Source organism: Drosophila miranda, chromosome 3 (assembly GCF_003369915.1).
Source record: "Drosophila miranda strain MSH22 chromosome 3, D.miranda_PacBio2.1, whole genome shotgun sequence".
Taxonomy (NCBI): Eukaryota; Metazoa; Arthropoda; class Insecta; order Diptera; family Drosophilidae; genus Drosophila; species Drosophila miranda.
The window spans coordinates 11,784,244-11,806,920 of record NC_046676.1 but is presented as its reverse complement, the minus strand read 5'-3'; the positions used below and the strand labels follow the sequence as shown (position 1 = coordinate 11,806,920).

At 47.8% G+C, this 22,677-nt stretch overlaps 4 protein-coding genes across 4 annotated transcripts; 2 read left to right on the top strand and 2 right to left on the bottom strand.

Moving 5' to 3' along the window:
* Nucleotides 1-4,079: 4,079 nt before the first annotated feature.
* LOC117188236 lies at nt 4,080-9,009 on the bottom strand. The gene is made up of 4 exons (XM_033391755.1): nt 8,895-9,009; nt 8,647-8,830; nt 7,287-8,567; nt 4,080-7,215 (listed from the first exon to the last, which is right to left on the bottom strand). Exons 1-4 carry the CDS (start codon nt 8,945-8,947, stop codon nt 4,144-4,146), a joined length of 4,590 nt encoding a protein of 1,529 aa, XP_033247646.1. The 5' UTR covers nt 8,948-9,009; the 3' UTR covers nt 4,080-4,143.
* An 8,882-nt stretch (nt 9,010-17,891) lies between these two features.
* Nucleotides 17,892-18,895, top strand: LOC117185727. The gene is made up of 2 exons (XM_033391739.1): nt 17,892-18,021; nt 18,087-18,895. Exons 1-2 carry the CDS (start codon nt 17,985-17,987, stop codon nt 18,776-18,778), a joined length of 729 nt encoding a protein of 242 aa, XP_033247630.1. The 5' UTR covers nt 17,892-17,984; the 3' UTR covers nt 18,779-18,895.
* Nucleotides 18,896-19,805: 910 nt separating this feature from the next.
* Nucleotides 19,806-21,415, top strand: LOC117188238 (U3 small nucleolar RNA-associated protein 18 homolog). Its single transcript, XM_033391759.1, has one exon. The coding sequence runs from the start codon at nt 19,825-19,827 to the stop codon at nt 21,328-21,330; it is 1,506 nt and encodes a 501-aa protein (XP_033247650.1). The 5' UTR covers nt 19,806-19,824; the 3' UTR covers nt 21,331-21,415.
* LOC108158769 (nuclear pore glycoprotein p62) lies at nt 21,398-22,675 on the bottom strand. The gene has a single exon (XM_017291396.2). The coding sequence runs from the start codon at nt 22,586-22,588 to the stop codon at nt 21,449-21,451; it is 1,140 nt and encodes a 379-aa protein (XP_017146885.1). The 5' UTR covers nt 22,589-22,675; the 3' UTR covers nt 21,398-21,448.
* Nucleotides 22,676-22,677: the final 2 nt, after the last annotated feature.

The window sequence follows — 22,677 nt, the reverse complement described above, 5'->3', positions numbered from 1 at the left end:
CCCCTGCTCCTCCTGCTGCTCTGGCGGGAATGGAAATTGCTCATAAACAAGTCCATCAAATAAAGTGCACAATACTCTCGCCCAAACGGACCGACAAACGAGCAGAACGAAACGAAACGGAATGAAAAGAAGTGGACTTTTTTCCGCTCCAGCATTGGTGACTTTTGGCGTAAAAACCGCAGCACAATATTAACAATGACGCATGGAGGACGACGCACAGATACTCCCGCACAGATACTGCCGCACACAGATACATGCATACATTCAGAGCAGACTATCAAATTTTAATACGCCCGCCCGGCTGTGCCTTCATTTCATAAATTTTTAATGAAATTAAGCGGCAAAGCTTTTTGGGTTTTCGGGTTTCTGTTGCCGGTTCCGGCTGCCGTCTGCCTCTGGTGTCTGGCCGAATGTGGCCAGAGCATTCCAAATAAATCATAAAGAGTAAAATACATAAGTAAGCCAGACGGACCAGCCAGCCGGACGGACAAACATTGTTTGCATACCTTTTTAAATGGTTTTAAAAAGTTTTTCTCTTTTCGTTAACCACAACTAAAAGTGCGGCCTGTTAAATTATGAATTAAGCGGTTTTATTCGACTCTATATATGCACACAAGCTCTCGTATTTACAGTGGATATAGTCTTTTGTTTTTAATGAGCGCGATTGCAGTGGCTTTGAATATTTGAAGAGGTCAACTAGAACACAATGAGTGGTTCCTATTTATAGAGATGGGCTACGAAGGAGGGCCCCGTACTCAAGTCACGATGGACAAAGGAAGTTCTTGGAGTTTTTGGGTATATTTTCCATGCTTTTACCGTACCTACTCTGCTTGTAAGTCCTTACCTAATAGTGGAAGAGCTTTCTAAATCCATCATACATATTTAATCTATCCCATAATCTATTTGCATATGTCGGCAGTGGCTTAGACTATGTTATGGGTCCCAATATACCGTCCTTATTTATACATTACTAGGGGTCAGACCATTGCACACTCGCATCGCTCGCTAGCGACAATATGAGTAAAATATCGGACGACGGAATGAATAGCCGCCATACGTATACTCGTATGTATTTAACCATCAATGTTTAAGCTTTTTGGAATCATTGCTCAGCAGTTAATTACATTAAACGGACTGTGATTATTGGATGGAAAAACGCGGACTAATGGTTCGATATTCACGAGCTGTACGCTTCCACTCACGCCTCATGCTCTCCGCTCTAGATCGAACCCCAACTGCACCCCAAAAGTATGCAATGCAAACGAGGAAAGAAAAAAGAAAAGCCCGAACCAGACGGGGCAGACACAACCCCCGGATCAGGACACGACAGGACGGGACGGCACAGCAGAGGACTGAAACAGAAACAGAAACAGGAGGAACAGGCGGGCCATATGCGAAATCAAAAGTTGTTTATGACTCAATTTGTAGTTTTTGAACATGAATTATTGCAGCTGCGAGCGGGGACCAACAGAAAGAAAAAAAACCAAAATGAAGTTTGGGAAAGCAAAGAAAAAGAGAAAAGTGAAAAAAACCAACACGAATGTGCAGCACACAATATTTCGGATGAGGGAAAACTAATTTCGGAAAGAGGAAATTAAATATGGCAAAGTTTGACATGTGACAGATTTCTTGCTGTTGCTGTGGCTCTTGTTTCGATTCTATATTCATTTGTGGAGGCAAATAATTGAAACATTTGCCACTGCTACTGCTGCTGCTGCTGACAAACATGCAAATTCCAATTTCAATTTTCAGCCAAACAAAGGCTCGCACTCAGGGGCAGGATACAGGACAGGTCATACGTACAGGTTGAACGAATTTTGAAATTATTTTTAACTGCTTTTATCAGTGTAACTGAGCTGAACCCAAAGCCATTCATTTGATTTGATTTTATTTGATTTTAATTCCATTCCGTAGGGCTGGCTCGTGCCTTCTGTGTTTCGTTTCGTCTGCTGGCCAATTTTGCATATTTTTACAACTTGCGCTCGACACTTAATTTAGTCAATAACATGCAAATGATTCCGCCAGAGTCTAATTGGAAAAGCAACTCGAAAGAGTCGGTGACGGAGTCAGCAAACTGCAACTTTTCCTTAGTTCTTTAGGACTCCACCCCATCTCCACCTCCACCTCCGACTCTGACTCTAGATTCAGCATTAAAAGCTGCGGTGCGTCAAACTTATAATCAAGAGGGGATTTCCTCTGACAGGGCAGAGGGTCGGCGGGGCTCAAAGACTGATGAGCTACAGCGTTTCTGCATTTCATCGCAGTTTCTTGGTTTGGCAGAACGAATGGAAGGATGGATGAGGAAGTGGATTACCAGACAATGCGTTTGCACTGCCAGAAAGGAGGTAAAGGTTTTATTCGGCTCTGAATTATTTCTACTCTTTTCCGAATTTATCAGTTTGATGGAAGAATCTCAAATGCACTGCAGTGCACTGCGGCAAAATGTAGATCTCTGTCTGGCAAGTCTGTCGTGGAAAGTAATGACGGAAATGATCAAACTCGGAATCCTCTCAGTGCACATGCCATCTGCAGCCGCCACAGCCGCCAAGGATGTGCACATTCCTCATCATCAAGTGCTGCTCAGTTGCACGTCTGTGATGTGATATGATTCGGTTGTGGTAGCCTTGCTCTCTGGCTCTCTGTTTGTCTGCCAGCTGTCTGTCTCCGAGGCAGTTTGTCAGACTTGGGTGTTCCTTGCGGCTTCGGGTTTCTGGTTTCTGGTTTCATTTCGAAGTACACTTTCGCACCCATTCGCTCTCCTCCGTGTGCTGTGCGACACCGTTGACACATTCGACTGACAAATGGCCATAAGTGTATAATTGGATAAGAACTTGGGCCCAAGGAGCCAATCTCTGTTGCATTCTCTCTGACTAAACTCCTTTTATGCACCCATTTCCAACTAGTTTTCCAGTTCAATCAAATTAGCAGCGAATGAAATCATCGGAGCGGGGCACAAACGATCTAATATCTCTCTGGATGGAGTACTGCATGGCTGACTACTTATCGCTTAATCACATCAGCATGGCCCATATCGGGCATCTGCATGTAACATTTAGCAACATCAAATCGTTACTCTCCCACCCGTCCACACATCAAAGCCAATCAAAATGGCATTTCAATAATATCAGAGCCATACAATCGCATCAGCGGGGGGCGCTGTCAGCGAGCGGTGGCGAAGGGAACCGTTGTAATGGAGCGCGGGTATTTTTACCCCATATGCCCGTGGAGTTCAGAGGTATGCTGTATTCCTGCAAAATTATTTAAAAAGTAGGGAAAACCATGTACTATTCACAGTCCCAAATGTTATACAGTGAAGAATGAAAAAGTGTTGATTTAGACTATACAAAAACTCATCTAGATAGGACATTATTAAAGAAGTAGTGTGCTGTAGCCGGTAGTTGGTCGTATAGCACTACGGTCGAGGGCATCTTATAGTCCGTATCCCTTCCATAATCGTAATGTTCTGGCTTTTTTCGTTCGGTTCGGTATGTGAGTGTGTGTGTGTGTGGGAGAGAGCTTATGAGTCAGTGAACAGATGAGCGTATGTTTGTCTGTCTGTGCGAACACATCAATGATTCGTTCACAAATATTACAAGCATGAACACACACACACACACACAACCATCTGGCCACACGGCCGGATAGACCGAGAGAATGAAAGAGGGAGTGAGCGAAAGAGATGGGTTGCACGGCTTGGCTGGGGCATGCGGAAATTGTGTCAAACAAGACTTTCGCTTTCCCTCAAAATGTGTCCCTGCCCCAAATGTATTTGTATGTATATCTCAGTGTCTGTGTATCTGTGTGTCATAAAGATATTGACAGGCCCATAAAGATAACCGTAGGGGGCTGTGAATGGCTTGTCGAGGAAGAAATTAGGCGAAACTCTCACTCCAGACTTTCTTTCATTGAATACCCTTTCCCCTATATGTATAAGCGACACTATCACTCTCTGAATGAATACTCTTTGGTATTGCATATTGCACGATCTCCGAGCTTAGAGACGACTCCGATGGCATCGTGGCTAATACTAAAGCAATTAGTAATAATAAATATCAAACAAAAATAATACTCAAAATGCATTTTTTTTCGGCAGTGTCTATATTGAGATTGAAATTTGGAATTTTACAGTTTTTGGTCAGATTTTTACTTGGGGTCAATGGGGCAACCGCAGCACAACGTATCGACGGTCTTGGATTCCTCCGGACAATCTGTGTCTTTTGGATCGGCCAGTGGGAACAGCTTGACGGCCGGGAGCTTGGTGCTACTGATAGGCGGCGTTTCACATTCACAATCCGATGGCATCTCTGGCTTCACTGGTCTAACTGGCACCACTTTCTTCACTGGCATACCTGTTACCGATGGCTGGTTTGTTGCCTTAGAGTCTACGGTCGGTTCTTCCTGGATGCCGCCACAGTGCGGACAGATGGGGCAGCCTTGTGGAGGATCTGGACCATCGTATCCCGAATGGCTTCTACTGTGTTGGGGGCCAACGCTTTCTGCGCTCTGCTGAAGCCCCGAAGTTTGGGGTGAGTTGATTGCACACCCACAGGGAGAACCTCTGTTGGGTGCTACCATATGCATCTGTGCCCCAGCTGCGGTGTGAGCCAGTGATGCGACTTGTTCTCGAGGCACAGAAAGAGGGTCACTCTGGTGACAGGAAGCGAACCTGGTTTCTCGATGAACAGGAACCGGGGAACGCTCCTGGCTGGGATCAGCATCGTCTTGCTCTCTACTGTGAGGCACGGTAGTGGTATTGTAAGGAACAGCAGCAGCAGTGAACGGGATAGCGGCCAGGATCCTGTGTTGTCCTGGACAGTTGGGAGCCCCACAGAGTTGTGGTCGTTTGTAAGGATCAACAGGGCCTTGCTCTCGAGGGTAAGGATCTTCAGCTGATTGTTCTTGAGTGTAGGGGTCTGCAGCGGATCTTTCTTGATTGTAAGGATCAGCAACAGATTGCTCACGACTGTAAGGACCTGCAGCGGACTGATCCCGATTGTAAGGATCTGCAGCTGATTTTTCCCGATTGTAAGGATCTGCAGTGGACTGTTCTCGATTGTAAGGATCAACAGCTGATTTTTCTCGACTGTAAGGATCAGCAGTGGACTGTTCTCGATTGTAAGGATCAACAGCTGATTTTTCTCGACTGTAAGGATCAGCAGTGGACTGTTCTCGATTGTAAGGATCTGCAGCCGATTTTTCGCGATTGTAAGGATCTTCAGTGGACTGTTCTCGATTGTAAGGATCAACAGCTGATTTTTCTCGACTGTAAGGATCAGCAGTGGACTGTTCTCGATTGTAAGGATCTGCAGCTGACTTTTCTCGACTGTGAGGATCAGCAGTGGACTGTTCTCGATTATAGGGATCAACAGCTGATTTTTCTCGACTGTAAGGATCAGCAGTGGACTGTTCTCGATTGTAAGGATCTGCAGCCGATTTTTCCCGATTGTAAGGATCTGCAGTGGACTGTTCTCGGCTGTAAGGATCTGCAGAGTGCTGTTCTGTATTGTAAGGATCTGCAGCGACTTTTTCTCGATTGTAAGGATCAACAGTGGACTGATCTCGATCGTATGGATCAACACCAGATTTTTCCGGACTGTAAGGATCAGTAGAAGCAGTGTAGTCCACAGGAGACGGGATGCCGGATTCTCGTTGAATAGGTGATTGTCCCGGACTTTGAGTACCATTGGTTTGTTCTCGAGGAACAGCCTGAGGCGCGTTCCTTGATTGTCGTTGATTAAGAATGACATTATTGTTGTTATTGTTCTCAACCGTAAGGATTAGCAGCTTATTTGTATTGTTCTCAACTGTAAGCGTCGGAGATCGTGCCGGACTGGGAACAGCACTGCTATGTTCTCGAATGTAACGCTCCGGAGAATTAATGTACTCGATCGTGGTTCGCCCTTGACTGGGAATAGCTGCGGACTGTTCTCGAGTGTGAGGATCAAAAGCGGACTGTTCTCGACTGTGAGGATCAAAAGCGGACTGTTCTCGACTGTGAGGAATATCAGTGTCTTGTGCTCGAGCAACGGACGGGAGCCTGGATCCTGGTTGAGAAGGTATCGTAGATCGTCCGAGACTGGGAATAGCAGCGGACTGTTCTCGAGTGCTAGGATAAGCAGCGGATTGTTCTCGACTGTGAGGAATATCAGTGTCTTGTGCTCGAGCAACGGACGGGAGCCTGGATCCTGGTGGAGAAGGTATCGTAGATCGTCCGAGACTGGGAATAGCAGCGGACTGTTCTCGAGTGCTAGGATAAGCAGCGGATTGTTCTCGACTGTGAGGAATATCAGTGTCTTGTGCTCGAGCAACGGACGGGAGCCTGGATCCTCGTTGAGAAGGTATCGTAGATCGTCCGAGACTGGGAATAGCAGCGGACTGTTCTCGAGTGTTAGGATAAGCAGCGGATTGTTCTCGACTGTGAGGAATATCAGTGTCTTGTGCTCGAGCAACGGACGGGAGCCTGGATCCTGGTTGAGAAGGTATCGTAGATCGTCCGAGACTGGGAATAGCAGCGGACTGTTCTCGAGTGTTAGGATAAGCAGCGGATTGTTCTCGACTGTGAGGAATATCAGTGTCTTGTGCTCGAGCAACGGAAGGGAGCCTGGATCCTGGTTGAGAAGGTATCGTAGATCGTCCGGGACTGGGAATAGCAGCCGACTGGTCTCGAATGTAAGGAATAGCAGAGGCTTGCTCCCGAGGAACAACATGCTCAGTGTACTCGCCCGCAGCAGCTTCCTCTAGTTGTGGATAGCTGGTGATCGTCGATCGTCCTGAAATGGGAAGCACTGATCGTCCCGTGGATCGTCTCGGACTGGGAACCACTGGATTTCCGACTATGTTCGCCACGAGGGACTGTTTCATCCGATTGGATGTCTCGTCCACTGCTTTATGCGGACTGGTACCCGGACTTGAAATCGGGCTGAGAAACGGGCTATTACAGGCGTCGATATGGTTCTCGCTGGTGATGATGTAATTCTTTTTCGGGTCCATTCGTGCGTCACTTGTCTCCGGGCAGTCACTTAAAGTGCCTCCTGTGCCTGCTTTACTCGCTTTTCCTGCCTTGCACTTGCAATGGACATCACTGCTATCCTCAAGGGAGAGCTCCTGGCCATACCTGAAGAGGTACTCGAGAATGATGCCGTTGGTCCAGCCGAAACCCGTCTGATTCTGGTACTCCCCGCCACCTCCACCAGAGCCAAATTTCTCGCAATTGTACTGAAAGAGAAAGCGAGGGATGGACATGGACTGCTGGAATCATCAGCAGGATTGAGGGAAGGATAGCTCACCTTCTCGAACATGAAGCCCGTTTGGCTGTAGGCCTCGTAGTTGTTCTTGACCCAGCGATGAGCCCAGCGCTCGGACATGGTCCTGGCCTCGGGCGTTCCCAGATTGTACAGCCCGTCGATGATCATGAACATCATGGGGGGCCACACGTTCGGGTAGTCCCACTGCTGGCCGGTTTCCTTGTTCATTGTGTTGGGCACTCCGCCGGGGTAGTCGTCCAGTTTGTGCGTCTTGATGTAGTTCATCACGCCCCTTGCGATCTTTTCAGTGTCCACCAGGGGATAGGCGCGGGCCCACAGCGGCGAGAAGTTGGAGGCGGAGAAGTAGGGCCGCGGTTTGTTGTTGAGCAGATCGTAGTCCAGCCAGATGCCCGCCTCCTCATTCCACAGGACGTCGCGCACCGCCTTCACGAGGCCGCAGGCAATGTCCGAGTACTCTTCCACCTTGGCGGTGTTGCCCGCCTTGCGATTGAATTCGACCAGGATCTTTGCGCTGCGAAAGAGGATCACGTTCAGTTCGACCGGCACTATCGACGTGGTCTGGATGTCCTTCAGCGTGCCCCGATTCGTTCCATCCCTGGCAATGAACCAGCGCGAGCTAAAGTCCATGCCAGACTCGCAGGCCGACTTAAGCTGCGTGTAGTGCCGCTCCTTCTCCGGCTCGCTCAAGAAGTCCGCCGCACTGGCCACGTCTTCCCGATACGACTCCGGTCGCGGTCCCGTCGAGCAGTCCTTGTAGTGGTACATGGTGCGACCCTTCACCTGCACCTGGTGTTTCTCGATGAAGTTGTCGAACTCGGTCTCGAGCTGCGGCAGCGACTGGATGGCGTACTTCTCGTCCATGGTTATGTCCACGTAGGACTTCATCATGTGTATCAGCATCGGAGGCTGCGAGCGTCCGTAGTAGTAGATGCGCCCTCCATTCGGAACGAATCCGTACTGTCGCACTATCGAGAGGAAGTTGTCGATCATGCCCCGGGCCGTATCGTGCATCCCACAGAGCAGCAGACCGCGGATAATCCACAGTGAGTCCCAGTAGTAGAACTCAATGAAGCGGCCGCCCGGCACAATCACTGGGTTGGGGACGTACACGATGGAGTGTTTCTCTGGATTTTCCTTCACCTCGTCCTTCATGCGCCGGCCCAGCACCTTCCACAAGCCGTTTAGGTCCACCGCGAATTTCCTCAGATCCGGATCGGCAATTCTCTTGGTGAACGGCGGCTCACACTTCCAGTCGGGCGGTGTCCACTGCTCCAGTTCGGTGCCTTTCTCCAAAAAGTGTTTCTGTAAGCGATAAATGATAAATATATATATATGATAAATAAATATATGTGCAATGTGCCCGCGTAGAACTGTGTCGAACCTCTACAAACATCTGCAGGAACTGGAAGGAACCATCGTTCTTCCGGCAATTGCGGAACAGCTCATAGTCGGCCAGCACCCTCTCCGGCGAATACTTGCTCTTCATGTCCACGAAAGTCTTGCAGTCCGGAAACATGTTTGACCTCTGTACGGCGTCCAGCAGCGGCCCGGAGCAGTAAACAGCCCTGATGACAGATATTTTCGAAATGGTATAGAATCGAAATTCTATCGGATGCTATCACTACTCACCGGTTCGCCGCGCCGAGTACCAGGGGCCCACACCGGCATAGATTTTGGGGCATTTTGCACAATGAATTTTGTGTGTTGTGTTTGTTTGATGGTGCAATGCCAGATCCAAATAAAAATTCATGTAGACAGACTGCTCAGAGGCGACTCTGTCCTGCCCGGTCCGGTCCGGGGCATAAATCAAAACAGCAGAGCAACATCTATTATATTGACCATTAAAGCAAATTTGTCGACATTTGCCATTAAGAGTCAACAATGTTCGGCCATAAATCAGCGTAAATAGACAGGAAGCGCCTTCTCCTTAGGATCTTCCTGAAAACCGAATGCGAATGCTGCCCCCAATTCCGTGCCACACATTTATTTTAAATTACCATAAATGTTCTTTCTGCCCCATCCACTGAACCGAACCCACCCACCCAAAAACCGAGTGCTGAGAACCCAGAACTCAGAACCCAGAACCCAAAAACCGAGATGAACAAGAGGAACTTGGCCTAAAAGCTATTGGCCTCTGTGTCCATTTGTAATTTCCAGACAATTTATCAAACCAGCGAAAGGGAGAGCTAGAGCTGCCACGGAGGGCAGGGAATACTCCGTAATTCGTACATTTTAGCCAAAGGGAGGCTAGGGGCCAGAAGTCGGAATTGAAATGGCGCAGAAAATGCGCTTCAAGTGGCCGTGGCCATGGCCATGGCCCTGGACATTGGACATTGGATGGATGCAAGAAAAACTCAAGTAAAATAAAATTTTTCGATTCCTGGACAATCAATTGATGTGAAGAGGGGGTGACTGCGAAGTGGAGGGTGGAAAGCAAGTGAAATCAGCCGCGGGCGCGGCACTTCATAAATTCCTTCCCATCCTTCAATGGCATGCAACTTTTGGCATCGGCATCTTTATGAAAACTTTGCCAAAGAGAACGAGAGAAAGCACGGAAATTAGTCATGTCGCACTAGCATTTGCATTCGCATTCGCATTCTCTGTCGTCTGCAAAGTTTCAATTGAATTTCGGGTAAAAATGCGTTCCAGCTTAAACTTTTAGCCGATGTTTTCGAAGGGAGCTCCGGCAGAAGTAATTAATTTTGCATATGTGAGCATCAGTGACAGGCTCCACCACCGCACCGACAGAAGAGCCATGTGCTGACACACTTGACCGCCCCAACCCGAAAGGCTGGAATCAACTTAACGAAAGCTCAGGAGCAGCCATCATCCGTAGCGTCATCGTACGGCTCATCCGCAGCCAGAGCTAATTGAGTATTCTTCCTTTAAGTGGACAGCCGCCGGCGCACTTCAGCCTCATTTGCAAGTGCGAGAACAGTGGCCGACATAAATCAATAAGTTGCATTCGCCTTTAAATTAATTAAAATGAAATTCCCATAAAACCCCCGACGGGGAAGGGGAGGAGGTCATGTAAAAACTTTTCTGTTGCTGTTGCAGTCTGTTGCAGTCGGTAGTCTGCGGGGGAAAAGAATTCGGATCGAGGAGTCTGGAGTCTGGAGTGCGTGACTGAGCGCAAGTCCCCTTCTGTTGACAGCAATCAATCAAAAATTGCAGTTGCCTTAGCACCAGCTCTGTTGCCAGCAGAACACTTAGAGAAAAATGAGGATATTTGCAATACACTGGAAGAAAGTATATGAAAAAGAGATCGTTTACATGTTTGAAAATAGTTTAAACATCTCCATTATATGTTTCAATATTCCAACATCAAGTGGATCATGTTTTCTTCCAAGTTCAGTGTACATCACGTACTGAGAGACACCCCCACAGAGCGAATGGGAGTAATGCCTGGGGGGGGGGGGCGGGCGGGTGAAACGGGAGCATGATAAATTGTCAACACTCTGACGTTTGTCTGCAGCGATTTAAAAACTACTTAAAATGTAAATGTTGTTTCTCTGTTGCTATTGTTGTTGCCCCGCTATTGTTGCCACTGAGTTTGGGTTTTATGCACACGTCGTGCAGCGTACGAACTGACTGCGAAAATCATGTTGTTGACTTTGAAAAAATATGTGTGAAAATGCGCTATTGTAAATAACAGAACATAAACGCGCGTCGCTTCCTCTGGATAGAGAGAGGCGTGTTCCTGGATGAAGGAGGGGTTACTGTCCCTGGCTGAGGGATGGCCCCTGTCTGAGGGGTGACTCCCTGGTTGACTCCATGCCTGAGGGAGACTGATGACATGGCAGTGTCACCAGCAGCAGCGGCACCAGCAGCAACATCATCAGGAACAGCTACAACCTAGGTCATACAATGTACTCGTATGAAGATGGCACGCCTCTGTGATTGCATTTTTACACTTGTCAGTGGGTTTGCTCTGCTGCCGCTTTCCTGACTAGCGTAGGAGTGTCTGTACAGTGTGCAGTAAGCCACCGCAGACACATCCTGCCCGCCTGTCCGTGCGTCTCCAAATGAGTTATAAACTCTCTTGTCAAAATACTTGACAATTGATTAATTGAAATTGACTTTGAAAGTAAGTTGATAAGCAGGTCCCTTACGCACACCCGCACGCACACTCATCAAGGGAGTCGAAGGAAGCGGAAGGAGCTGTCAATCAGTCTGCCACACACCCCATTCCGGAACCAATACGAGCAGCAGCAACAACCATGCATCATTTGTTGATGAGCTAAACTTTGACCAAGAAAAGCCAGATCGGACAGAGGTCATAGGGCAGGGGCAGGGACTGGGACAGCTACAGGGTCAGGTCAGGCCACAGACAGACGCTCGAATTAAGCAAAAGTCTGGTTAAACAGAAAAGTTTTGGCCCTTGATAAACATCTGCTTGGCACTGGCCAGTAGCTGGAGACTTCTACCCCTCACATCAGGATGACAACTTAAATTGTTCGCTGGCTGATAAGCCACCAGTAGCTCCACCCACTACCCACCGCCTGCTGCTGCTGCTGCTGCTGCTTCTGCCTGTGAGTGGGCGTCTATAACATTTTTATTTATTTCACTATTTTTTATATGCCTGTCAGGGGCGGATGGGAACACGCGCCACATGCCGAAACGACAAACAAATAAATAAAATTCCACTTTTGGGAGAGGACTCAGCCTCACTCTCAGACCTTGCCACGGGGTCAGCGGGGGGGAGTGTGTGTGTGTGTGGGTGCGTCTGCTCTACAAGTCTATTAACTTCTGGCGCTTATCTTATGCTGACAGCAAGTTTTTCACTTGGCCAAAGTTTAGCACAGGAAACGCCACTTCCTGGGGAAGGAGCGGAGCTCCGATGTCAATCATTTGTTGATCATTTTTCTTCCGCCGCAAAGTGAATGTGAATGCTGGCCTATGCATAATGTATCGCCTCCATTTGTATATGACCGCCCGAACTGGAAGCAGGAGCAGAGGCAGGACACTCTTTAACGATAAATTGCATTCCCAGCCCCCAAAAACTTCGAAGTGAGGGAAAAATTGCCGGCCAAAGAAGCAGAGAGTTGCCAAAACTTTTAGATTTGCTGGGCGATATGCGGGGAAATTGGTCATGCTTGGAGCCCGTCTCGCTCTCTATTTTCTCCATTCATTAAATGCGACGCCAAAAAGTTGCAGCTGCTGGGAGATATTTATGAACTGTCCGAATGCCGGACATTCCGGGGATGACACCGACACCTCCCACACCTCCCAGGTGGCCCTGTGGCCCTGTGGCCCGGTGGCCCGGTGGTCATGTGACCAGGTGGCAGCTACCTTTTTCAATAAACGTTAAGCATTACGGTTATTAGTTTCAGGTCGGGGACATAAAAAACTTCTGCTCGAGTTGAGTGAAGTTGTCTCCGACACTGTTGCATCCACAGCAGCGACAACAACATTGTGTCGCCCATTGGGGCACAGAGCTTTGCTGATGCTATCTGCGCGATGTTGTAGTTGTCACAGCAGCAGCAGCAGCAACATGTTGTTGAAGCTGATAATTCTGTCATTGACTGGTTGACTATGTTGCAATTGTTAGGACAGCCCCCCTTGTGGCCCACGCGTCGAATCCTATGGCAAAGCGATCCTATGGAAATTACGGATGCCGTAATGCTTCCCTGGAATGCTGTCCATGTCCATGCCCAGAATTTGCAGCTTTTTTGCAAGTCCTTGCAATGGTGACAGCAACAGAAACAGCAACTTATTAACGCGCAATCTGAGCGCAGCAATTGACCGCAACAGCAGCAGGATGTGCTGCAGCAGAAGGAGAAGGCGGAGACGCAGCCGTAGCCGTGGCAGTGGCAGTGGCAGTAGCATCAAGTGCAGCAGAAGCGTTGAGGACGACGACGTGGACGAGGACAGACGGAAACGGAAAATAAACGCAAGAGCGCTGACGTGCGGGCACCAGCGTGTCAGCGTGCTTGTCTCTGTGTTGGTGTGTGTAAGCGTGCACTTGTTTGCATGCAACGTGGCAACATGGCAGCGACAATAGCAGCAGTAACAGTAACTGCAACAGAAACGGGCATTTATCTGGCTCCCCAGACCAGACTTACCACGCCCCATCGTAATACATTGAGGTCGGGATGTTGCATGTTTGTGGGCGCTCGCCAGCGCTTGGATTTTTTCTTTTTGCACACCCATTGGTCGCCCAAGGAGAGGGTATGCTGGACAGCTGGACAGCTGGACAGCCAATGCAGAGAGGTTCTAGACTTTTTTGGCCGCCCTCTATCTTCTCTTCGAAAACTGTTACAATTGTGGGAATACTAGTATTAAATTCTATCTTTATAGAGGATATTTATTATTCTACACTATTTCATTCGCCATGCATTCATTTTTTTTGCGTTTGCAGCGGCGCCATCGTTCGCATGCACGGCAAGGATTTCTCTGCTTAATTTGTGGTTTTCAACCAAACAGAACAACGGGCAGCGATGGACGCGGACTCCGGACGATGGAAGAGAGGATGGCAGATGGCGGGGAATGGATGGGCAAGAGTGAAGGAAGGGTGGACGTCGGACCACGGAGGAGAGCCAGGCTAACCAACTGGTCAACGGCAATTCCAATTGCAATTGAGGTTGCAGTCGCACGAATACGAGTATTCCGGGAAAGCCTCAAATATGATTATGCCATACACAGCACAGCCTACAGCCAGAGGCGTGTACGGGATAGGGTGATATTTGCTATGTGCCCCCCTGCCACCAAACTAGAAAGAAATGTGAGCAGGGGACAGATATTTCGGCTTTGGCCATACATCTTCGCGAGAATCTCTCGCTGTGGCGCACAAATTTCCTCGAACTTGATTTAATTGTCACACATTACGGGACCACAATTACATAGAAGAATGCGGCAGTAGTCGGCAACAATGCAAATGGCAAAACAGAAACAGAAACAGAAACAGTAACAGTAATGGCAACAGCAAATAATAGCAACAGCAGAGGGGCTCGGCTCCACCTTTCCGCCCTTTCCGCTTTGTGAAAATAAAATGCGACATTTGCAATTGTAGTTTATTTTAATACCGCAATTAGTGTGTACATACTGGTCGGGTGCCACCGGACAGAGTGGGAAGCGGACATATTGTGGGGTGTGTGTGGTGTGGTGGCATGCACGCAAGCGGAATACTGGGGCATAAGGGAAGTGAGTCGGACAGCGTTGTCATGTTGCCACACAATTTGAGGTGCACCGAAGCTGCCGCCGCATAGGTGATGCCATTATCGTTAGCCATTGCATAAATATGACACGAAATACATACATAACTATTTCAGAGATTCCCTGATTACCGGCGGCAGGTGGACATCTCCATTGGCCGCTTGGAGGGCTCTCCATCAGAATGGATGAGTGGATTGCTAGATGGCTGGACTGCTGCCCAGCCTGGACGCCATTGAATGCAATCAATTGCCGCGTGATGTTAATTGATTTTTAAGTGGCGTACTATGCCACTAACTGCAATCAGAACATGCGCCAGGTGACAGACACATGCATTATTATAATGCAGTATCGAGTGAAAAACGATAAGGTAATCAATAATAAAAGCCTATAGCAGAGGCAGCTCGACTGCGGTATACCCTGTTCCGAAAAATGGAAGCTAATAGATTTAGGTTGCAGGTCGCTGTCCAAGGCCTTCCTCTGGATCGTTATCTTTTATGGCAGGTTAATTGATTCGGCCGAACTTTGCCTGGGTTCAAAACGCGTCGAAAGTAATCCGATTGACTTCGATTGTTAAGCACGCTTCACCGAACCGGACAGAGTTCCCCGTCTATCCGGCATAATCACATTTAATGTTGAATGCACTTCATTTTTTGCCCCGAACTAAATGCCAATTAAAATTCGTAATTATTTTTTAATGGCATTTTGTGGTCAATATCCGATGAATGGTTGGACAGTTGGAAGTATTCAGTGTGGTGGTGAGGCGGTGGTCCGTTTGCTTGGTAAGGCAATGTTGACGGGATGCCGTCATGACGCTTCACATTTTATGACGAGCAAATGGCCAATATCAATATCAATTGCATGACTTGTCAAACTGGCGCCCGCCTAAAGTGCCCTTACATGTCCAAGGCAAGGCGTCATCGTCATCGTCATCGTCATCATCATCCTCGTGTAAAGGCGAAAGCCTCTGGGAATGGTGGTAGAAATTACAAGGAATTGCAGCACTACAACAACTACCAAAAGTACTTACAAGGTAGTGCAGTAAGAACCTTTGTCGAGTGACCCTGCAGCAATTGTCCAGCTCAATGAAATTCAAGCAATCATCACTATCAACATTTCGTTTCGTACGGATTCGATTCGTTTCGCAAGTGACAATCATTTATATTTAATAAACAACTAACGCATGCACGGTGGTAGGTTCTATTGTTGGACAGAGGAGTCGAGCGGCCATTGATTGCTGGCATTCGTGGGATAGGTAGGATACAAAAAAAAACGCCCAGGAGGGGCGTAACACAAACGAGGACGGCAAATACTATATAAATATGTACAATAACAACATGGAAGGAAGACTAGTTTCCGGGAACAGAAGCTTTTAATACTCTTGCACACAGAAAGTTCTATAGTGACTCGATATACACATAAAAACAGACAGGAATTCTGATTTTGATACCTCTAATCAGCTTATAGTTTGAGAGCCAATTTACGGGGCCTTCTCTGCGTTACAAAACGCTTCCCTATAGTAAAAATACCCTATATTGAAGGGCATACCCAGATACAACAACCACCGGATGACAAGTGAGCGAACGGCCATTGTCTCTGGCCCGTTAGAAATTGTTTATCATGCATTTTGTTCGATTCCGAGTCTGAATAATGCAGCAGGTATGGTGTGGGGGAGTGGTGGGTGGAGGGTGGTGTGGGAGAAAGAAAGAGACACAGGCAAATAAATAAGCGAGCATGAAAGCGCTGGAGTAGAAGAAGAAGAATCCGGGAAAACAGGAAAAAAGGCACAAACAACAGAGCCAGACACAAAACCGTTCTGTATCGCTTTGGGCGGCATTCAAATTGAATATTGAAAGCATCGAGCACAAAACTGCCAAACGCTTGAATTATGCATTAATGATGTCTCTGTCTAGCTAGTGGACAGCGCCAGAAGCAAAGGGGCGGGGGCCGCAGCCGTTGCAGAAGGGTTTTGTCCGTCGTCAAAGCGTGGCAGCAGCAGCATAAAATAGACAAGAACAACAGCACTGCGTCCTTCGCCACTGTCCACCCTATCGCCTCTGGCTGCTTATTAATTTTTTATGCGTCTGCTTTTTTTATGCGCTGGCCGCAAGCATTTTATTTTTCTAACCTCATCTTTCAATAGTTTTTCCATGGACTTTTCAATTTGGTGTGTACACACTTCTCTTCAGTTCAAAAGAACCATCTCGATTTTAATGCAATCGAGCAGCTTCAATTCGTCAGTCTTGGGAAACCACGTGAAACGATATGTGCACGAACGCATACAAAAAAAAGTTAATTGGTATAAGATCATCAGAGCCCAAAAATCAGGTGCAGGCTGGACAATCAAAGCCCGGTGTGATGGCTGCCAAGTAGGTAACGGGTGCAAGCCATGTAAAACTCATTACATTACATACCGCAGAAACCGCGCCGACATCGCATCACCCACGCGGCACTCACGCCGACCGCAACATGCTGTAATGTGTGTGGCCACTCCAGGACAGACGTCGCCAATGCGTTATCAACATTTGCAGGGGATAGCAGCACCAGGGCAGAGCCCCTATGCACAATGATGGCCAGGGCTTGGGCCGGCGAACGACCGGGCCAATACTTTAAGCCCATGTGCGGAGAGCTGCAATGCCAAAGGACAAACTTAATGTCAGCACGCTAATCTGTCACTCACTGGGAATGGAATATGACTGGCACTGGCAGTGGCGCAGATATAGGACAGCCTGGACAGACTGGATGGGATCTGCGACATGCTCTAGCTACTTAAGGAGGAGCACTATGGTTGCGCTTCGCTCCGCCTCGCTGCACAGCAGTGAAGCCCAGGCAGGAGAGCGTGAGGGGGTGAGTAGTATCTTGGGGATGATGATGATGGTGTGGTGCAACAATAACGCCACAAAAGCGTCGCATACTTTCAAATGACAAAAATTTGTTGCTTTCAGTGGGGCTTGACGCACTGCTTGACTTGCCAGCAGACACTTACGGGACCACAAGCCATCACCAGGCATCGCCGTCAGTCCACGCCCCCCTCCTCAGGGCACGGAGCACCACGCGCCTTATCAACTATGCAAGGCTTTGTCTCTAAACGATTGTGTGCCTGTGCCAGCTCGGTGGCAACCTGTTTTTCTGTGTTCGAAGCACCCAGCCCCAGCACCAGCGTCAGCGTCTTTTGTTGCGCTTAATGAATTTTACGTAAATTTTACGAGCGCTGATTTCTGCCAGAGAGAACACTCCCCCAGACAACCACCCACCCAGGCTATTAATCTACACTTTAGCGCGAGAACCGCCCTGACAAGGGGCAAGCAAAACTCCTGCTGCTGCCTCCTCGTGTATTCCTGCTTGTGTGCTTCACCGACTGTGTGTGAGTATAATGACAAGTTCAACAACAACTTAGCATTGTCGTCTTCTTGTTCGTCTTCTGACGACGACGACGTGCTTCGACATTTGTTTGCCCAAGTTATGCAAATATTTTTATAGTCAAGACGTTTTTGTTTAATTGCATATTTTGACTCGAATTACGCGTGCCATAAAGCAAGGATCTGAGAATTACCACAAGCAAGGGTGATGGGTGATAACGGCCGGAAAGCCGACAGCAAAACAAGTGAGTACTTTTCGTCTAGCCCTGGAATGCACTTTTGAGTACTTTCTTTCTTTGTCAACACTCAGTGATGCGATACTTTCTACTTTCCAATTTCTACTTTCTTCTTTTTGCAACACACACGATTGCAAAGCGCTTTTCGGAAATCATGGAAATTCAAATGGACGTAATGCTATCCAACGAGGAGAAAAATGGAATCGTTACCACCGTGCATGTATCGCCGTATATCCCGATCCAGGAAAACGTCACCGAAGATCCGTTGTTTCACTGCTCATACTGTGGCAACAAGTTTATGCAGAAAGGACCCTATATCGTGCACGCTCGTTTCTGTAAGCGCCGCAACGAGTTACATGCGGACCGGAAGTCACTGGAGGACAAATCACATTTCAAAATCTGTGATAAGCGCATCGGCACTGCGGTGGAATCCGGACTAGAGGGACCCAAGAAAAGCTGCATCGCTCAAGAGCCGACTGGAAAGTTCGATCTGGAGACTCCGGCTACCATAAAAAAAGTATTCACGTGTATTTTCTGCAAGCAGCCTTTCTCCGTCGAGTTTGAGTTTGGAAAATTACGTCCTCGCTTTGCCTGCAATGATTGCACCACAAAGATCCGAGCCAAAGAGAAGATACGCACAGCAGCTAAGTCGGAGACTCGATTTTTATGTGAGAAATGCGGAATGTTGTACAAACTGGAAGCCAATTTTATGCGACACATGAACAAATGCACGGGATTTGACAAAATTCGTAAAAAAATACGTTGAATATATTATTTATCATATTTTATGTATATCAATAATACAATTTTGTACAATCCATGGAGTTTATTTTTCATATCTTTTATAGCCTCTATAATTAACACATAAGTATGTGTTCTTTATCAACTGTCGACTAGGTATAGCCATGTCTGAACAATATCAAAATGTTTTTTCCTAATTAGTTTCAAGTGATAAAGCACACTTTGATATTTATCAGCCTTCAAAACTGCCGCCTTACAACCTATTTTTCATGATTTGGCCACACTAGATTTGCTTGCCTATCGATACTATCGCTTCTGGTATTTCTGTATATGGTGGTATATTTAATCAATTTCATTAATCTATTAAATTTAATTTTCAAAGGAATATAGAATACATGGAATAGCAATAAAAGCAAGTGTTTAAAATAAGCCAATCTTGTAGTAAAATTTATTCATCAATGGGATAAAACTATGTGGGCATGGCTAAATGTTCTATATAGCTAATAATATTCCACGGAAGATCAAAATCGAGAAATATGAATAATTTTATATATTTTGAAAATGAAACCGTATATTTCGGTATTTATTTGAATCGGGGATGAATCGGTAATAACCGGTGGCAACATAATACCAGTTAGTTAGCTAGAATTAGTCAACGGAATATAAAAATTTAACAATATGAACGACTATCCTCTTTCGTTTTTTTGTGTGACCTATTTCGCTAAAACCTTTTTTTGTTTGACCTATTTCGCTAAAACCTTTTTTCAGACAAGATCCAATAAAAGAAAGTAGTTAAAATAAGCCAGTCAAGTAGAAAATTGATTCACTAATCGGATAAAATTATGTGGACAGGGCTGAGGGTTCTATTAAGTTAGTTATATTCCACGGAAGATCAAAAACGAGGAATATGTAAAATAGAACTTGAATTCGTCAGTATATTTACGGTATATTTTTCAAATGAGATGGTATGTTTCGGTATATTGTTATCAATGGCGGTCACACTGATCGCGCCGCACGTGTGTAATTTGCAAACATTTTGAGTGTTCATTTACTTTGCTTAAAGCTGCCAAAATGAGTTCAGATGAGTCCAGCGATGGCCTGGAGGAGCTCAAAGACCTTATGGCCGTCTATGCCAAGAATGGAAACCGTAAACCTGCCGCCAGAGAGAACAGAAAGCAGGCAGCGGTCCCTGAGCCTTCATATGTGGAAGTACCTATGGAAAAGGTGATTTTCGGCGATAAGCAGAAGTTTTTGTCGAACCTAGCCAAGTCCGTGGGCAAGAAGTGGAACCACAGCGATGACGAAGACGCTGCTGATGGTAAAAACGATGCGGAGCAGTCCTCAAGCAAAAGGAAGGCGGCCTGGACAGACTCGGACGACGACGATATACAGCTGGGCGATGTTAAGCGTCCCACGAGGCACACTGGACCTCTGACACACTTGCGCAAGGATAAGTCATACAAAGAGTATCTGACGGCGCGCTTCCAGCACACCTTGAACCAGCCGAAATGGGCGGAAAAGCAGCAGAACGAGGACTCTGGCTCCTCATCGGATGAAGAGCTTCTTAAAACAGTTGGCTTCATCGATCACAAGGCCAAGAAACGCGAGCTGCGTCCGAAGTCACTAAACTTTAAGCGTGTCAAGGATCTGAACCGGGCCACTTACTGCGAAGGATTCGTCACCAGCGTGCAGTTCCATCCCACAAGCACGGCGGCTCTGGTGGCTGGCGAGAACAGCTTGGCCACCATCTACACGGTCGACGGACAAAAGAACGAGAAGCTTCACAGCATGCGCTTCAAGAACTATCCCCTGCTCTGTTCCCGCATCGCACCATGCGGCACCAAAGCCTTCTTCGGATCAGTCCGATCGCACTTCTACGCCTACGATCTGCTCGAGGCCAAGGAGTCCAAGCTGTACCTGCCGGGCGACATACGCTCAATGCATCGATTTGAGGTTTCGCCCTGCGGAAAGTACATCGCGGTGGCTGGCAAGTTCGGGGCCGTCCACCTGTTGACTGCCAACACCAACGAGCTGTTGCACAGTTTCAAGCAAGAGGGTGCCGTGCGAGGACTGGCCTGGACGGCCGACTCGAAGCGTGTGCTGTGCTGCGGCTCCAGTTGCAATATAAACATTCTGTCGCTGCGACAGAACATCATCGAGCACTACTTCACTGACGACGGCTGCATCAACGGACAGTGTGTACAGCTGGCCCCCAATCAACGCCTACTGGCCACAGGCAGCAACGAGGGTGTTGTCAACGTCTACGACTACGAGAGTATCTTCGCATCCAAAACACCGACGCCCGAGAAGCGCTTCATGAATCTGCGCACGGCCATCACGGACCTTAAATTCAATCACTCCTCGGAGCTGCTGGCCCTGAGCTCCAACCTGGCACCGAATGCCGTGAAGCTGGCCCACTTTCCCAGCGCCACCGTCTACTCGAACTTCCCGGACCAGAACGATAACGTTTCCTTCGTAAATACAATGGCTTTCTCACCGCAAAGCAGCTTCTTAGCCTTTGCCACCAAGGGCAAGAAAGTTCCCCTCTTTAGACTTAAATACTTCAAAGGCTATTAGCCATAAACAATGTTCTTTTCAACATTTTACGAGTACACTTTTACCCCCATATTGTTCTGAAAGTATATAGTTTTATATATAGTTACAGCGATCATTTATTTTATTTAAAAAGTAGACTTTAGTTCAAAGGGGGACGAAAGACGTCGCGCTTTTGGGTGTCGTGGATCTTTCCAATGTCGTCTAGCTTCTTGCAGATGTTGTTCGATTGCGACTCGGTCCACTGCAGCGAGCTCATGTGGGCGTTGAGGATCTTGCCGATTTGTATAATCGGGTCTGTGTTGTCCTGGCCCTTGCTGGTCTCGTTCAGGTTGTCGATGATCTCCTTCAGGTCCTCGGACATCTGCTTCAGCTGGGTGTCCAGATTCTCCACCATTAGGAAGGTCTGGTTGCGCTCCATGTCGACCCTTGGCAGGGCGACGAACTCCTTCTCCAGCGGCGCTAGACTCTCCTCCAGCTCCTTGTGCTGGGTGGCGATAAACTCGAGCTCCTGGTCCAGCACCTGCTGATCATTCTTAACCTTCTTCACGGCATCATTCAATTCGATAATTTTATGGTTGTTGCTGATCAGTAACTTGTCCCAGGCGTTGATCTGCGTTGCCTGCTCGGTGAATATTTTTTCCTGCTCCTCAAACTCCAGGGTCCACTTGTTGATATGCTCCTCCAGTTGGTTGTACGACAATTGCGAAGCATTCGAAACTGCCGACGAATCCGTCGTCTTCGTTTCAGTTGTTAAATTGGCAAATGCCCCGCCGGTGCCTACAGCAGGCGCCACCACTCCAGTGAGAGGAGCCACAACAGCGGCTGTTGGTGCGGCTGTGCTCTTTGGCGTTGTCGTCAAACCGATTGCTGGACCACCAATCAGTCCCGTATTGGGAGCGGAGGTCGCCTGTGTTGGAGCTGCCGTGGGCTGGGCCATGAAGCCCGTTCCGAAGGTTGGCGCTGCAGCTGTGGCGGCCGCCGGGGCAGCAGTTGACGTTACGCCTGTGTTAGATCCGCCCAATGGCGCCGATAGCGAGAGGGCTGGCGCCGTGGATGCTCCAGGTAAACCAAATCCGCTAAATGGTGGCGGAGCCTGAGCCTTTGTGCTAACAGCATCTCCTCCGCCAATGTTGGTACCGGCTGGGCCGCCAAAAGAAAATGCTGGCTTTGCAGCGGGCGCAGCGGCCGCGCCTGCTGTTGGCGCTTGAGCATTCATGCCGAACGAGAAAGAACCTGCAGCTGCAGGTGCACTTGTGGTTGTAGGTAACTGGAATGCCATTTTAGTTGAAGAGCAAAATCAATATTAAATTAAATTCTTGTAGTCAAACGAAACACGCCAGATTTGTTAGTGCTATTAAATGTTGGAGT

What these genes read in the sequence shown, in the direction of transcription:
- LOC117188236 (XM_033391755.1), bottom strand. Translation starts at nt 8,947, where the DNA reads ATGCCCCAAAATCTATGCCGGTGTGGGCCCCTGGTACTCGGCGCGGCG. An exon ending in GTACTCGGCGCGGCGAACCG is followed by an intron (nt 8,831 to 8,894) that starts GTGAGTAGTGAT and finishes ATCTGTCATCAG; the next exon opens with GGCTGTTTACTGCTCCGGGC. An exon ending in CGGGCTTCATGTTCGAGAAG is followed by an intron (nt 7,216 to 7,286) that starts GTGAGCTATCCT and finishes TTTCTCTTTCAG; the next exon opens with TACAATTGCGAGAAATTTGG.
- LOC117185727 (XM_033391739.1), top strand. Translation starts at nt 17,985, where the DNA reads ATGGGTGATAACGGCCGGAAAGCCGACAGCAAAACAA. An exon ending in GAAAGCCGACAGCAAAACAA is followed by an intron (nt 18,022 to 18,086) that starts GTGAGTACTTTT and finishes GTCAACACTCAG; the next exon opens with TGATGCGATACTTTCTACTT.
- LOC117188238 (XM_033391759.1), top strand. Translation starts at nt 19,825, where the DNA reads ATGAGTTCAGATGAGTCCAGCGATGGCCTGGAGGAGCTCAAAGACCTT.
- LOC108158769 (XM_017291396.2), bottom strand. Translation starts at nt 22,588, where the DNA reads ATGGCATTCCAGTTACCTACAACCACAAGTGCACCTGCAGCTGCAGGT.